Here is a 14,994-nt window from a genome sequence, read left to right as displayed (position 1 = left end):
TGGCAACAGACACAGGGGACACGGATGTCATATCGAATTAAATGACGTTTCCTGTGGGACTTGGAAAATCAAAAGGAAGCTACGAGATGCGCTGGATGTCCAGACCTAGGCCTTTATATCATATCCACTGAAAATAATTCATATTTCTAAAAATTATAGTAGATCACCCGCATTTATTGTATCATCCTTTGTTTTCTTTCTTTTTCTTTTTTTTTCTTTTTTTTTACAACGCTGCCTTTATGTTATGATAGGCCCACTCAACACGCACAAGAACGGGGGTTTCATATGACTCCTCTGTCCGCATCGGCTGCTACATCTTATCACCGTTTTATCAACTTTCATTTGTTTATTTATTTTTATTTGAGTATATTTGTGTAAAATCTGAATAATTTAAATGGGAACTATGTTGATTTAAACTAGTCAAATTATTTATTAAAACTGTTCCAGTGCATTTAATACAGTCACTAATTCAAACTGGAACCCACTGACTTAAACTGATTTAGATCAGTGATTTCCTGACATTTTCCCTAAATTAATAGACGGTGAAGCCTACTAATGCTTAAATTTCCAGCTGTAAGATATCAGATATAGCTGTTGAGAAAATTAATTTTCCTAATAGTAGCGGTTCGTATTTAGCTTTGATGCCTAATTTAATCCAGTTGAATATTTTCGACCCACTCAACACTGTTCGGTGTATTTTAATTAGCTATACGCTGAACGTAGTGTGTCAGCGACAAAACAGAACAAAAACACAAATTTTCCATGTTTTTCAACGTGATTAGTTGCATGTAATGTTTTTAAATTTATCAAATTATGTATTTTCTTGTCTAAACGTAGCCTATCTTAAATTTGCATGTGTTTACTTGTGTCATTTCGAATACCTACCCTGTTGGAAGTTCTCTTTTAGCAAACGAGTAAAGGTTTCTCTCTACCAAAAAACAAATGGTACATTTTCGAATTGGTCATATTTGTTGAAAAAGACAGAGGCATCGCACTGATACCAACATGAGTGCTTAGGTTGCAAGAGGAAAGGAGGCAGAGAAAGGGGGATCTGGGGGAAAACTAATGATGAAGAAAGGTTTATTCTGCCCCAGCGCCTTAATTAAATGCATGGAAAGAACGAGAGAAGCACATCTGGTTTCAATCTGCATCCCTTTGATGGCATCAAGTGTTCTTTTCCCAGATCGGGGCTGGAAGCCACGGGCTGTCTATGGCAGCTTGGAGCATAGACTCCATACATGCCATTTAAACACATGGACCCCTTCTTTCCTGTCAAGACCCTAGCTCAAAGCGCACGATATGGTTGACTTTCAGAACCTTCTTTCAGGCTTTTGGACTATTTCTAAGACAGAGTCGAATAAATTCACTGACATTTTTAAGTTGTAATTCATCTCGGGAAAGTAAATGTACCTGCACACCGTTTGTATCTGGTTTTCATGCATGCAGGAGCCTAACAGTTAACACAGGGCATAATTTTAATTTTTTTCTTCCTCAATATATGGATCCTGTTTGCATTATTAGAATGTTCAGCGCTCGCTCAAATATGGGTAGCTTATGTAATTGGACTGTGATAAAAATATATGTCCTTATGTGTGTATTTTCGACTCTACATTTTAATTTATTTCATTTTTAGCGGTAAGCTGTAGATACCGCAGGAAACAAGAACGTCCATTTATAATGGAACTTTCACGAGTTTCCCCGTAGTTCTTCAGAAATCATGCTATGGAGACTTTTGGAAGTATCAGGATATAAAGCAAAACTGTGGAATCTCGTTTTGAATAAAGGTATTTGAAGTAAACCCAGTATTCCCCTGGTTATATTACAGTGCTGGGCGATAATTAAGCCCCCTCATAGAACACTGGGGCTCTGCGCCCAAGTTAGACGTATTTGCCAAGGTTTCGTTAAGCTCCGTAATCAGGGTGTTTTTAGTGGTGGTGACGGCGCTGTGTATTGTGTAAGGGGAGGGGTGACTTGTGATGGAGAGAGGGGGTCTGTAAAACGTCAGAAACAGTACAAAGGCATTGCCACGTAATTACAGGCTCCTATTAGGTCGATCTGCCCTCCCAGGGGTCTCAAATTTTCATTTATTCCCCGTTCAGGCTTCCTCTTCGTGCCAGTGTGCGTCGTTTGAAGTACCATAGAGCCTCCTGATTCAACAGAGGGAAGAACTGGCTTCAAAAAGCAGCATCCAACCTTCCTCCAGTGAGCGTAAAGCCATAGATTACTCACATGCGCATCTGTTAGACATCATCTTTCCTGCAACCGTAGCCATTCACGGTCGTGAGTCAACAGGGGGAAGAGGAAAACTCAGAAGATGGTGTAAGCTCCAGAGCCGAGGCAGTGTAAAACGAATGGTGTATGCTGGGTGTTCGGAATTTCCTTTAGTGGACAACGGCTGAAGTTTATAGTTTCCAAACGAAGAAAAGTTGTTCCAAAACGTCGAGTGCTGAAAGAACGTCATTCCATCTGGATGTGTAAATCCATGAGCTCTGCTTTACAACAAAAAACGAAGCTTTGTTGATTGGTTTGGAGGCGCTGTTTTTACTTTTTGTATGCAAGGAATAATTTGGCTCGCCTATTATTGCTCAGTTTTTCCCTTCTGTATTCTATTTGCGTCATGACTTCTAGTTATGCACATGCAATGGACGGACAACCAACGATATCCAACCGCCTGGAGAGTCCAATTACATCAAATCTGGAAAACCTACAGGCTAAAAAGAACTTCTCTGTAAGCCACCTGTTGGATCTGGAGGAGGCGGGGGAGATGGTTGGGACACAGACGGACGAGAGTACCGGTGAGGCGGGACGGAGTTTGCTGGAGTCTCCGGGGCTGACTAGCGGCAGCGATACTACGCTGCAGGAGAGTAAGTGCGAAGTGTACTCCCGCGGTATGTACTCTTGGGGCTTAAATCGTGATTAGCACCTTAATACATAACGGACTGCCACATTACCACTGAGTATATCAACTCAACGGCGCCAGAAGTTCTGACATTTGTAAGTAAGGCGGAGCAGAACAAATAAACAAAACCAAGAGAGCAAACGCGTTATGAGCGTGGTCGGCTACATGGCGCAATGTGCGCCGTTTGCCTGATTACTAGGAGTATTGTTGCTGCTAAGCAACTCATGATGGGGACTTTGTGTGGGTGACTGCACTAGAGACACAATCTTATATTTATATACATGTAGATGAAGCCCCACGTCGTGTAGCTACGCTTAAGACACTTGCCTTGTTGAAAGTAGGGCACTTAAAATTAATCCTCCATGACCTCCAGCGATAAATCATATCTGACGTTTCACGAAAACGGCGGCCATTAATTTTCCATTAACGCTTTGATGTCGATGAAGTATAGCGATGTTAGTGGATATGGTCAGTAAGATACCAGTCGAGGTTTACGTAAATAAATCAAACAGTAGGCTAGTTGACTTATTGTGTGAAAAACGTCGCTCACTGTTCCTTAGTAATGTTTGCCTGGAATGGAAAAACAGATATCTGTGTATTATTGTTACTGGATATTATTTGGTTTGGTTTTATTTGTATTTAAAAATACCATTTTCGTAACTAAATCGTACATATCTTGTGAATGGACCCTGAAACCAGCGACTCCATCCATTGCATATACGACAGGTTTGTCAGTATATCCCGCCTTCGCCTTCCTATTCAAATTAGGCCTATTAAAGCTATTCAAATTAGGCCTATTAAAGCTAATAGAAATGCGATAGTCTAATTATCGTGATTGTTCTTTCGTAGTAAATTGTGTAGGAAAAAGAGGACGGGCATACAGCGAAGATGTGAAAGTAGCTACAACCAATTTTACCTTTAGACTATCCTGAAATTGAGCGCTCTGTTCAATTTAAGAACTTAATCGTCATTAGGAGTAGTAGGAATAGTGGGCATTCCAAAAATTTCTCAGGCAAATAGAGGAATCACTAAATAAGAACTAAATAATTTTGGCTGCTTCATATGTTACACATTCCAGAGTACTTAAACAAATAGCAATCATCAAAGGACGTCTTTACTATATTAGATTATATCCGAAACGGTGTTTTTAAAATTGTGGACAGGGTAAACAATCGGGGCAGGCCTCTACTTTTTCCTCACTCATGTGCATCAATGAGCTACTACAACACTGAACATTAAAACAGATCCTAAGTGCAATACGCCTTTTTTCTCGAACTGAGCATACCATTATTACTCGTGTAATATCTCACTAATGGTTTGGGTAACATACACTACCACATAGGCCTAATGCTTGCCTGCAATTAAGATAAAATATGTGAGCTAAATTATTGCATCTATACATGCCTAAACGTTTTATTTTGTAAATGTTAAATCGTAGTGTACACCCCTGAAAACAGTTAATTGTGTTGATTATTATTATTATTATTATTATTATTATTATTATCATCATCATCATCAAAGTTTATCGCAAAAGCGAATTGTCTCGTTAAAGGGCAGTTTATGTATCTTTTTCTGGTCAATGTGATGTGGTGTCGCTTCAGATTATTGGGACAGTAATATAACATTGTAATCGGAAAGCACTATTATCTGCAAAGTTCAGACCGCACCAGTTATAGTACTAATAATTACATAATATAATAATAATAATAATGTATAATAATACATATTGTTATTGATATTATTATTATATAATCAACAAAAAGAGAAAATGAATTATCCCTATCACTTTTCTGCAGTCTATCAAATATAATCTTTTCTCCCGGTTATCAAACATATAGGCTACCTATCATATGTCCAGCTTATGGATATAGCCTACAGTTCTCAAAGTGAGAATGTCAGTCTAAAATATCTTTTTAAATATTAGTTTTTCACAGTTGGCTGAGGAATGTCTCTCAGATCCAACACTGCACATGCAATTCAACACTAAAGTAAATGCAATGTTACCTCCCCCGTTGCTCGGTTTTCATATTTTTAAATTACTTATAATTTGTCTTTTAGGATTAAACGCTATTGAATGACGTCTAAGGTTATACCGCTAAAATATTTATCGGTCTGTTTTCTCTTGTGCAATCTTGTTTATTTGTTCATTTGTTCAACGTTTATCCCCTAGCAGTCATGGTTTGTTTTTAAACATTGTAGCTACTGTATAAAGTTCATATTAACAGTCATTTTCCCGCCATTCTTTATTATTGCGGGAACGCACGTATGTGTCATTTCGTATGCATCATTTCCCCTTTCTTTAGACACAATTTTTAAAACTTCCACGCACCCATTATCTAACCCGCATCTTGGTGAGGGTCGGGCAGGGCAGAACACACCCTGGACAGGTCGCCAATCCATCACAGGGCACACACACCATTCACTCACACACTCATTCCTATGAGCAATTTATAGATTTTTCAATTAGCCTAACCTGCATGTCTTTGGACTGTGGGAGGAAACCGAAGTAGCCTACCAGAGAGAACCCTCGTGGACACGGGGAGAACATGCAAACTCTACACAGAAGGGCCACAACCTTGTTACTGTCCTGTGAAAATGGTATCCAGTGCACCAACGTGCCACCCAACGTTTGCACACACACACACACACACACACACATATATATATATATATATATATATACGCACACACACACACAAACCGGACAGGTGATTGCTTGTAGGGGGTAATTTCACTGAATATAATAGCTGACTGCAACCATTAACAAAGTCAATACAACTGGTATTAATGCAAATACTTTTTCACATAACCTGTACAGCAAAAAATATGTAAATTCAGGAAAATGCTGAAATGTAAGAATTTTCAATTTCTAACAAATCAACCAACAGAAAGTTGCTCGCGGCTTAAATTCTCCAGTCACTTCCACGGGTCTTTGACAAAATCCTGAGACTCATTTGTCTTTCTTGTACTCAGAATATTTCGGAGAAAAGGGGAAAAAACGTCACGATGCTTAGCGAACAGCGCTCACCAAACTGTTTCAGTTACGAATCCTGCAAGGCACTACTGTCATGCCCTTGGGCACAGTACTTAATGCATTGCTACACATATGCAACACAAACAAGCATAACAGATTTATAATGACGGAGACACTTTCTACACAGCTTGAATTCATAAATTTTTGAAGAGTTGTTAACCAGTTGACTAGTTATGCCGATGACGAAAAAGTCATTTTCTAAGCATTGACAGATAGGCCTATAGCAGTTGACAGACAAAGCCATTTTAAACATAAAAAAGCTTAATCTTCAATACCCACAACCATCTCCTGTACAAGATGCAGGCTATAATATAGACGAACTGCACAAATCGGGTGCTTAACAAAAGAAGAAACCCAGCAAAACCCAGCGCTACTAATTGTATCTTATTAACTTAAGCATTTGATCCAATGATAAAAATCGCAACACCAGGCTACTTTATAAGCATTCAATAATGCTTTTAAAAGCGTTCAATTCAAGCTCCTTTTCATCTCTGTATTTTTGAGATAAAGGACCGTGAGAGTTTGGATCTAATCAATACGTCAACACAAGATTATTCTTGCCTCTGTGAAGTGTCATTGTTTATAGTGATTAAAGGACTGATTGATGCACACACGGAGCGTGTCTATGGTTGGACTGGCTCTACACTCAGACAGGAAATCAACAAGAAGCGTCTATCCCAATTACCGACTACTGCTGTGCCTGGATATAAAAGCACGTGGACTGTTACCACGTACCATTTAGCCTTTTTTATATCACGACGCATAGAGTGCACGGTGTACATCATATAATATGTTTTATTTATTTATGTCGTATTTTATCTCGACTGAACTGGCATTTGCATTTATTTTTTAAGGAACAATACAACAATATGTTACATATATTACCTATATTAAGACGTGGGCCTACTGTAAAATAGTTGCACATTATGACTTATTAAGACATGTATAGGTCATGCTCTTACATTGCCTACTTTTACATCCAGTTGTATGCATATTCGTATGTTTTTCCTATATAACGTTCATTAACATCACACAAAATACAAAGGAATAACAACAACAACAACAGTGTTCAATTATTCATACTAATAAGTATGAATAACAATAGAAGCATATGTAGCTGAGCCAACTGACGAATACACTGCAGTTTGTATGGTAAAATGTTCAGTATATTCCAATCAACTCTTGATTTGGACATTCGTTTGCTCAACTCACCCAAAACACAGGCTTAGCTCGCCCAGCTAAAAAGCCAGGCCATCGGCTGTAACAGAACCAATCCTCCATCCTTCCACTTGTGTGGGTGACGTCACTTTCTGTAAAAGACGAGCGCGCTCTCCTGAGATCTGCTACAAATTAGCTAAGGAACAAGTGTGAGTAGTTCTATCGCCAATGACCTGAATTGTTCCTGAAGTGGGAGGCCTAAGTAATTGCAATTCCTTTTAATATAATCTTATATATGAATTAGCCTCAATCGTTATTGAGATTAGCCAATCGTGCTGGATAGAATGCTGTTTTTTATTTTATTTTTTAGGAATTCTAGGCTATTGAATAGAAAAATGACCTGTTCTTGAGTTAGGTTCAGATTTAGATGATTTATATCGATTTACTCAGATTTAAATTATAGCTTTCTCCCATGTTTCTCCCAATGTAAATAAAAATAGCCTTTGGCTTTATCCTTTCTCATCGATGCCATTTTAAGCATTTTTTTTTTCAAGTACTTCAAACAAACAAACAAATAAATAAATGTAGCATAGCCTGTGTGAAACGTGATAGCAGTAGGGAATAGCTACGTTTGCAGTATAAAATATAATTCTAAAATTTGTTGTGTTGTCCACGTTTTAACTAAATGAGATTATTGTAATTCAGGAAAATTAGAATTTAAAAAAACCTATTTCACATACAATTTTTAGGCCATTTACGAGTCCTGCTTCGACTAAAACCTAATAGAACTATTATTTTCTTAATAACGTAACTATTTTGTAGATAGAATTAGGTAATTTCCTGCCTTCAGTAATAATACGCTTTAGCTTTCATCGTATAACGTAGCCTATCTGAGATTATTAAAACTGGTTTCGGATACACGTGGAATAGCAATAGTTCAGCGGTCGTGACAATGAAAAAGAAACGTTGCTTTTTAAAATAACTAGCCTACTTCAGAAAATGCCCATCTGCACAATTATCGTGAATCAGGGTCAGGTAATAATCCACCTAGGCTATGCGCTTCGTTTGTTGCTCTAATGCACAGGTCTAGGCCCGTTACTTTAGAAAATGGATTCAATTGACACTTTTATATAAAAGTTATGTGTTTGAGTAGTCCAAGCAAATGAGTTGTGAGAAACCTTTCTCATCTCTCTTGTCAAAGAACCGTCATCAGCGTTAGCGCAGGCCCGTTTTGCCTGCTTATTTTGTGTGAGACTGCTAGTCTTGTTTTTTTTTTTTTTTAGTCCACTACCAACTGTTTTTGATAAACAAAAACGGGCCCAGTGTAGAGGCAGTTGGTATGGGAGGTTGTAAAAAATAATTAACTGTAAGACATAATTATATGCTATTTGTTCATCTGCCCATGGCTATGTCACTGTGTGGGCAAAATACAGTTGAACTGTTTGTTTTGTGGTGTGGAGAAAGTCTGTACGAAAACCGAGGTGCTTAAAACTGCTATTTCTCTGTGGTGCCACTCTTCGTACAAGTAGGCTACCACTCAGAATGACTAAATAGCTTGTACAAACGAGACTCCTCTGATTTTACTTTACAGCTTTTGCACACGATAAATTGAATCTGTAATTCTTGAAACCAGACTTCCATTCAAGCAGTCGCGTGAAAGTCAGGTTACGATATTGAATTATACCCGCTGTCTTTTTCAGGTAACTCTTTTCAGAGTGTGCTGCATATATTACGATAGCCATTCACACCGTCAGCCTAATGATGCAGATTTGTTTGTTGTGCATTAACTTTGCGCTGCTGTTTAGATTTTCATCAGTTTAGTTTTCATGATTTATCTTCGTTTGTTAATGTTTGTGGCATCATACTTAGACTTGTGTAATTGGCTTAAGCTTGAGTTTTTATTGCAATTTTGTTAGGAATATACTAAAATTCAACATTAAGCCATTTGACTGTTATGCAGGCAGTACACACATTATTCTACATCTGGCTTTAAAGGGCAGTCTTCATAACTTTATATTCGACTTTACCTTCTCTTTATATGAGAGGCTACTGCATAGCTTCATTTCAGTTCAACAATTTGGGGCAGTTTTTATTTATAGCTATAATGTTCATGTTACTGTTGGTTTTGTAATAGAAATGAGCGGCATGTTTTGTAGTCATACAAGAACAGGGATGGATGGACAAAGCTCTAAGTAGCTCTAATGGGTATGATCGCTCAGTAGACGATGTACTCACAGCACATTTCAGAACAACTGTAACAAAAAAAAAAAGGGAATATTTGCAGGTATAAACCCTGAAGATGATCGGCAAATAGATGTCTTGTGGTGTGCGAAGTACGGACTTCAGTTGCTCTCTGAACATGACAGCCATGGGTTAATTCATAAATGGGCCATAACTTGTATGTGTCCTTAAGGTGTCTTTACATTAATTATAATCTGATTTTAAAATCATGTATTATGGAATATGTTCAACAGTCTATAAATTGGTGAGCTCTGTATCGTTGGAAATCTAATAAATAAATGATAGTATATATGCATGATGGAAGTTCTCATGCCGGTATGTATGTGCTTGCATGTGTGCGTATGCGTGTGCGTGGATTCACAGATGAGCTGCTGACTTCTGCAGAGAAGAAGAAGAGGAAAGAGCGTCGGAACAGGACGACCTTCAACAGCAGCCAGCTGCAGGCTCTGGAGCGGGTGTTCGAGAGGACGCACTACCCCGACGCCTTCGTCAGAGAGGACCTAGCGCGCCGGGTCAACCTCACCGAGGCGCGCGTGCAGGTGAGCCGCACCTCTCTCACCACGCGCGTACAGGGGAAAGCTCTGCTGCACGCTTTTATTCATTGTGCCGGTTGTAGATTTTCTATACACAATTGCGACTTGGCTATCTGTAGTCACGTGAAGTTGGCTGGTTTGAAGAATGCTTTTAACTCCTGAAAATCTGCGGATATTTTTCAAGCAGTTCCATATGCGATGAATGTGCGTAAGATGTGTTTGCATTACAGTTGCATTATGGTTAAATGTTACTCATCTTTCTGCAGCATGTCTTCAAACGGACTTTCTTTTTCTTTTTGCCCGGGCCTTTTCCTTGTAATGTGAATGTTTTTCTGTGGAGATTATGCATGATTTGAAAAAAAAGAAAACACATCTGTGATTAATGTGTACCAGAGTGATGCAGATCCTTTGATAAAAAAAGACTTTCAGTTCATTCCTGAAGCATTGCGTTACAGGACATTGTGCCGCCCTGGGCCTAGATCACGCTCCAGTGAGGACTCAAAATGACTTTAATAAAAGATTTTCTTTCAGTGTGGTAGTGCTGCATTACCATGAATCTATAGAGCCTTCTTTTATCTCAGGGTAACAAATAAAGTGCTATTTTTTTTATTTGCTACTTACATTGCAAAATTAATTTACAGTAAGTGACAAACTCATTAGGTCAGTGGTAGGCTTCATCCTGTAGGTTTTACTCTAACCCTAACAAAGCACACCTCATTCAACAACTAGAGATCTTGTTGAGCTGCTAATTTGTGGAGTCAGGTTTGCAACATTACGGCTGAAATTAAAACCTATAGAATGGTAAATCTCCAGGAACGTAATTGATTACCGGGGCATTAGGTTCTGTATGAACAAAAACATGTATTGCAAGCCTTGCTTAAATTCATCTTTCAAAGTTAAGGATGAAGCTAGTCATTTGAATCTGGTCTTACGAGGGTCTCTGGTTCATTCTAATAATGGAATAAGGGGGTTGAACTTCTCTGCATACCCTTCCTTATGTTTACCCTTGCCCATTTTCCATGCCTTGCCTGCCTGTCTTAATCACCTGTTTTTGGGGTGGTTTCTGTTGTTCAGGTGTGGTTTCAGAACAGACGGGCTAAGTTTCGCCGGAATGAACGAGCAATGCTGGCCAGCAAGAACGCCTCTCTCCTCAAGTCCTACTCTGGAGAACTGACCGCGGTGGAGCAGCCTATCGTACCGCGGCCTGCTCCACGACCAAACGACTACCTATCCTGGGGCAGCACCTCCCCGTACAGGTAACCCATTCGCTCTGACCTTTAGTCACCCCAACAACCCTGGCTGTTATTGTTTAATTTCCTCTGCGCCCCACCCCCCCACCTCTGTCCTCACATCCCCACATCTGTTGTATTACCGCTGTGTCTCTGGTTCCCAGAGGCGGTTTGTTGTTACTCACTGCCGTCTTCTGAATAGCCCTCTGAACTCCCAAGATATTCTGGAGAATATTTCTTTTTTGTCTTATAAGCGCTGTCCTCTGTTCACTATAACCCTACACTCCCCTTTCCCTGTTTATAACTCATGTCTATGAAAATGTTGGTGTTCTGTCAGTTTGGCCTCAACCGAGGGAGAAAAAAGTACGGCAGACGAAAATGTAACTATTGCTGTCAGTTAATTCAGTGTTTCTTTGAACACTGAAAAAGGGAAAAGACCCCAGGACCCCCCCCAAGTCCCATGCGAAGAGGTGATAATCTGAAAACAAACCATTTTAAAGCTACTGCTCACCTAGCTGAACCGTCTGCTATTCCATATGTGTTAATAGATGTATTTTGGGCAGGATTTTTTGTGACTTTGGTTACATTGGTTTGATTTACTGTCGGAAAAAAATGTAAGACTGTTGATCTGGAAAAAAGCTATTTGTAGCATTCAAAAATGTTAGTCAGCTGGGAGTATTTTCTGGCGTGACTGTGTACTGCTTTATATCACATGACCAAAAAAACATGCAGGGCATGTGAAATCAATAAGAGAAGTCAATGCAGACCTAACACATACATCACAATTTATATATTCTGAAGCTGGTATCCAATGCCGGAGGGAGCGCCAATGCGAGTACCACAGAAAATGCTGCCCACAGAAAGCAAGTATTTTTTTTATTTTACTAAATATGGTTCTTTGTTTGCTTCTGATGTTTCTGAGTCGACTGAGTGGTAGTGGTCCGTGAATGGAATACATATGCTGTCATTTATTTAAATTTGCTAAAGGAAGGCATGGATCTCCTGAACACGATCTGACCAAGTACATATGCGAGTATAGCTTGTATAGCCTTTTTTCTCCGGGTTTGTGATTTTTTTTTTAAATACTGGAGTGACTGAGAGACTGTGGTTTTCTTAACACAGGATTCATTCTTTCGTAGATGTCTCACTGCTTTTAGTTCAGGTGACTGTTTACGAACTTGCTACGACGTACAAATACGTGACGCGCGCCCCCCCCCCCTGTTTCTTCCAGCGCCGTGGCTACCTACCCACCCACATGTTCCAGCACCAATACCGCCCAGGGAATGAACATGGCCAACAGCATCGCTAACCTGCGTCTGAAAGCCAAGGAGTACAGCCTGAACCAGGTGCCCACTGTCAACTGAGGAGGAGGGAGGGGCTCTGGCGCCAGGGGGAGAGGTGGGGCTGGGGACCCCTCTTCCCTGACAAGATCCGCAAACGTCCCGAGTCGGGCAGCCAGCCGTCCCTCCGGAATTACAACCGAAGCTTCCTCTAGCCGGCGCCGCCATCTCCACGGTGAACGCGTGTTCTTACCCTGCATCAGACGGGACAGAAGTACAGAGCGAAAACCGATAGGTTTGAGAACATTTTACTCTGAACGTTTAAGAATCTGTTCGTCCACGTTGGTCAGTGAAAAACTTTGGACACCGTGATGTGTTTTTTTTTTGTTTTTTTCAATTTGGTTTTTGAACTGGACAAAAATTCATTTATACAAAACAGGAGCATATTGTTACTACCCTCGAATATTTTAAGCTGAGATACGGCCACTTGTGTACGCTGCAGTAGTCGCAGCCAAAGCGATCGCCGGTGTTCTCAGGAGCCTCCTGGATAGGAAAAGCAGGCCGTGCTCAGCTCAGACTGGCGTCTCCTTAACACGCAAACACAGCACCAGAGCAACATCAGCGGAAAAAGGAGAAGTGCTAGGATTTTCAGACAGCAAAGATGACGACTTTCTCCAGTAGATATACTGAGAACTTCCAAACATTTTTGTATTTTATTCTTTTTTTTTCATTTATACCACTGACAATCAAATGTCATCCATGCATTATGGTTCATATAATGTACACTATACAGGCAAGCTAACTCATGTAACTCATTTTGAACCAAAGGACCTAGTTGCTTTTTCTGTCTTTGTATAATATCGCTATTTGTAACAGAAAACCCTATATTATAATAAAATACAGTTCAACTAATATTATGAACATTTGTTATACTCCAGAACAGAAGCAGAGCAGCCCTGCAGGCTTTGATATTGGATCACAAAGATTTACACATGTTTATAGGTTCACACAGCTATATGGGAAACCAGTGGTTATTTGTTGAAGTGCACTTTGTATAAATCTACCATTTCAGAGCTATTACTCCATTAAACTGCAGCATCTTCACTCTGGGCTGTTGCTGGCAACAGTAATTCAATGTTGAGGAAAATCACTTTAACTTGCTTTTCTGAAAGGAACATTTTTGTACATTATAGCATCAATTAAAAATACATATCTAAAATAAATATCCATGAAATAGCTTTTTATCCACTTAAAAGCTTTCTGTGGTTAAATTGGTTTTGACAAATGACAAAGCATGTGTCTGTGGAGAACATACTTTGGATAAGGATAAATGGATCTTGGGAACTTGAGTAAGAATTTCTCCTTAGGCTCAGTTGTGATAGACAGATGTGATTCTAATAAAAGAAGCACTGTAAAACTAAAGAAGTATTCCTTGCTGTATTGAGAAAATGCCGGAAATATGTCAAATATTTGACATACATAAACCTAATGGGCTGCAAGCTCTATCCCCCTGGCCCCTCTGCTCTGCATCTCCCCATTCACATGAAATGGAAGCAGATTCCTCAGACAGGTGAGACAGCGGTTCCCACAGAATGACAGTAATGTAGAAGAAATACACATCTGCATGTTCAGCAATTACTGTTCCACTGCTAGAGAGAGTTCATGTTTACCTTGGATTCCCGTTCAACCATAAAAGTACATGAGCACTGCAACAACTTAGTTGAGAAAATGGCTTCTGGTGCTTGTGCCGAATACCATAAAATAGTTTTATTATCTGAGGATGGACTCGGCTATGGCTGTGTGACGACTGTAACTACACGAGCACTCAAGTTCGTCAGTTGTTCTTTATTACCACAGTCTGCCATCCATAAATGTTTATCTTGAAAACAATGTTAGAGGAAATCCACTCTACAATCGCCTACTCTGGTTGGATTTGTTACCAAAGCCTTGGTTCTGCTAGCTGTTTCTCCTTGGGTTGGGACATCAGCGATCCCTGAGTGGCCTGAACTGACCTGCATTACAGGCTTCAGAGGGGAGCCCGGGGCCCTCTGCTTGGGTCCTCCACCTCATTTCTCCTTTGTGCGTCAGTGTTACATAGGAAAAGCCAAAATCACAGGCTCCCTATTGCCCATTGGGCTTCATAAATGGCAGTGTTTGGACTGAAAAGACAGGGGAGTTTCTTAATGCTGCAGCATCCTCAGGCCAATGCCACGCTGTGTTTGCGTTTCTCAGCCACAGACACAGGCCCAATTACAGAGCCCTTTAAGCACCCGTGTAATGTGCCCAGGAGGGTAGCTCACTCTGCAGATAGGCTCACTCGCACATTCATAAATGGGTCCAGTTCCAGGATTAAGGCGAAGTCTGACAGCTTGAAAACAGTATCGCCTCATATGGCAAAGATAGTATTGTTTTTTTGGCATAAAATATTTGTCTAAATGTAAGCTTTTTAAAAAAACCTGAGCACAGGTATTCATCTTATTCAGCATCTGAACTTGCCTGTGGGGGGCTTTCAGTCAGGATGCTGGGTTGCGTGTAAAGGCCTACATGCCCCTCAATCCCCAGGCTTGACTGTGGAGCTGCCCCCTGCATGGGGCTGCAGCTGCTGGGGCTGGCTTCCCGG

General features: G+C 40.1%; 1 protein-coding gene across 4 annotated transcripts; it reads left to right on the top strand.

The window, feature by feature from the left end:
* The first annotated feature begins 1,999 nt into the window (after positions 1 to 1,999).
* prrx1b (paired related homeobox 1b) lies at positions 2,000 to 13,475 on the top strand. 4 transcript variants are annotated; one of them, XM_035412857.1, is made up of 5 exons: positions 2,000 to 2,319; positions 2,629 to 2,864; positions 9,696 to 9,871; positions 10,940 to 11,121; positions 12,326 to 13,475. In XM_035412857.1, exons 1-5 carry the CDS (start codon positions 2,315 to 2,317, stop codon positions 12,456 to 12,458), a joined length of 732 nt encoding a protein of 243 aa, XP_035268748.1. In that variant the 5' UTR covers positions 2,000 to 2,314; the 3' UTR covers positions 12,459 to 13,475. The 4 variants fall into 4 exon arrangements, with proteins under 4 accessions (XP_035268748.1, XP_035268751.1, XP_035268750.1 ...); XM_035412860.1 differs by adding an exon at positions 11,896 to 11,961 and having other exon boundaries at positions 2,000 to 2,864; XM_035412859.1 differs by adding an exon at positions 11,896 to 11,957 and having other exon boundaries at positions 2,000 to 2,864; positions 12,326 to 12,474.
* Positions 13,476 to 14,994: the final 1,519 nt, after the last annotated feature.

The sequence above is a fragment of the Anguilla anguilla genome, chromosome 4 (assembly GCF_013347855.1).
Source record: "Anguilla anguilla isolate fAngAng1 chromosome 4, fAngAng1.pri, whole genome shotgun sequence".
Classification (NCBI taxonomy): domain Eukaryota; kingdom Metazoa; phylum Chordata; class Actinopteri; order Anguilliformes; family Anguillidae; genus Anguilla; species Anguilla anguilla.
This window is presented reverse-complemented; position numbering and strand designations above follow the sequence as displayed.

Bases quoted from the DNA above. Each gene is read 5' to 3' on its own strand.
- prrx1b (XM_035412860.1), top strand. From the start codon at position 2,618: ATGACTTCTAGTTATGCACATGCAATGGACGGACAACCAACGATATCC. The intron at 2,865-9,695 runs GTAAGTGCGAAG...GTGGATTCACAG, and splicing joins CGATACTACGCTGCAGGAGA to ATGAGCTGCTGACTTCTGCA. The intron at 9,872-10,939 runs GTGAGCCGCACC...TCTGTTGTTCAG, and splicing joins TCACCGAGGCGCGCGTGCAG to GTGTGGTTTCAGAACAGACG.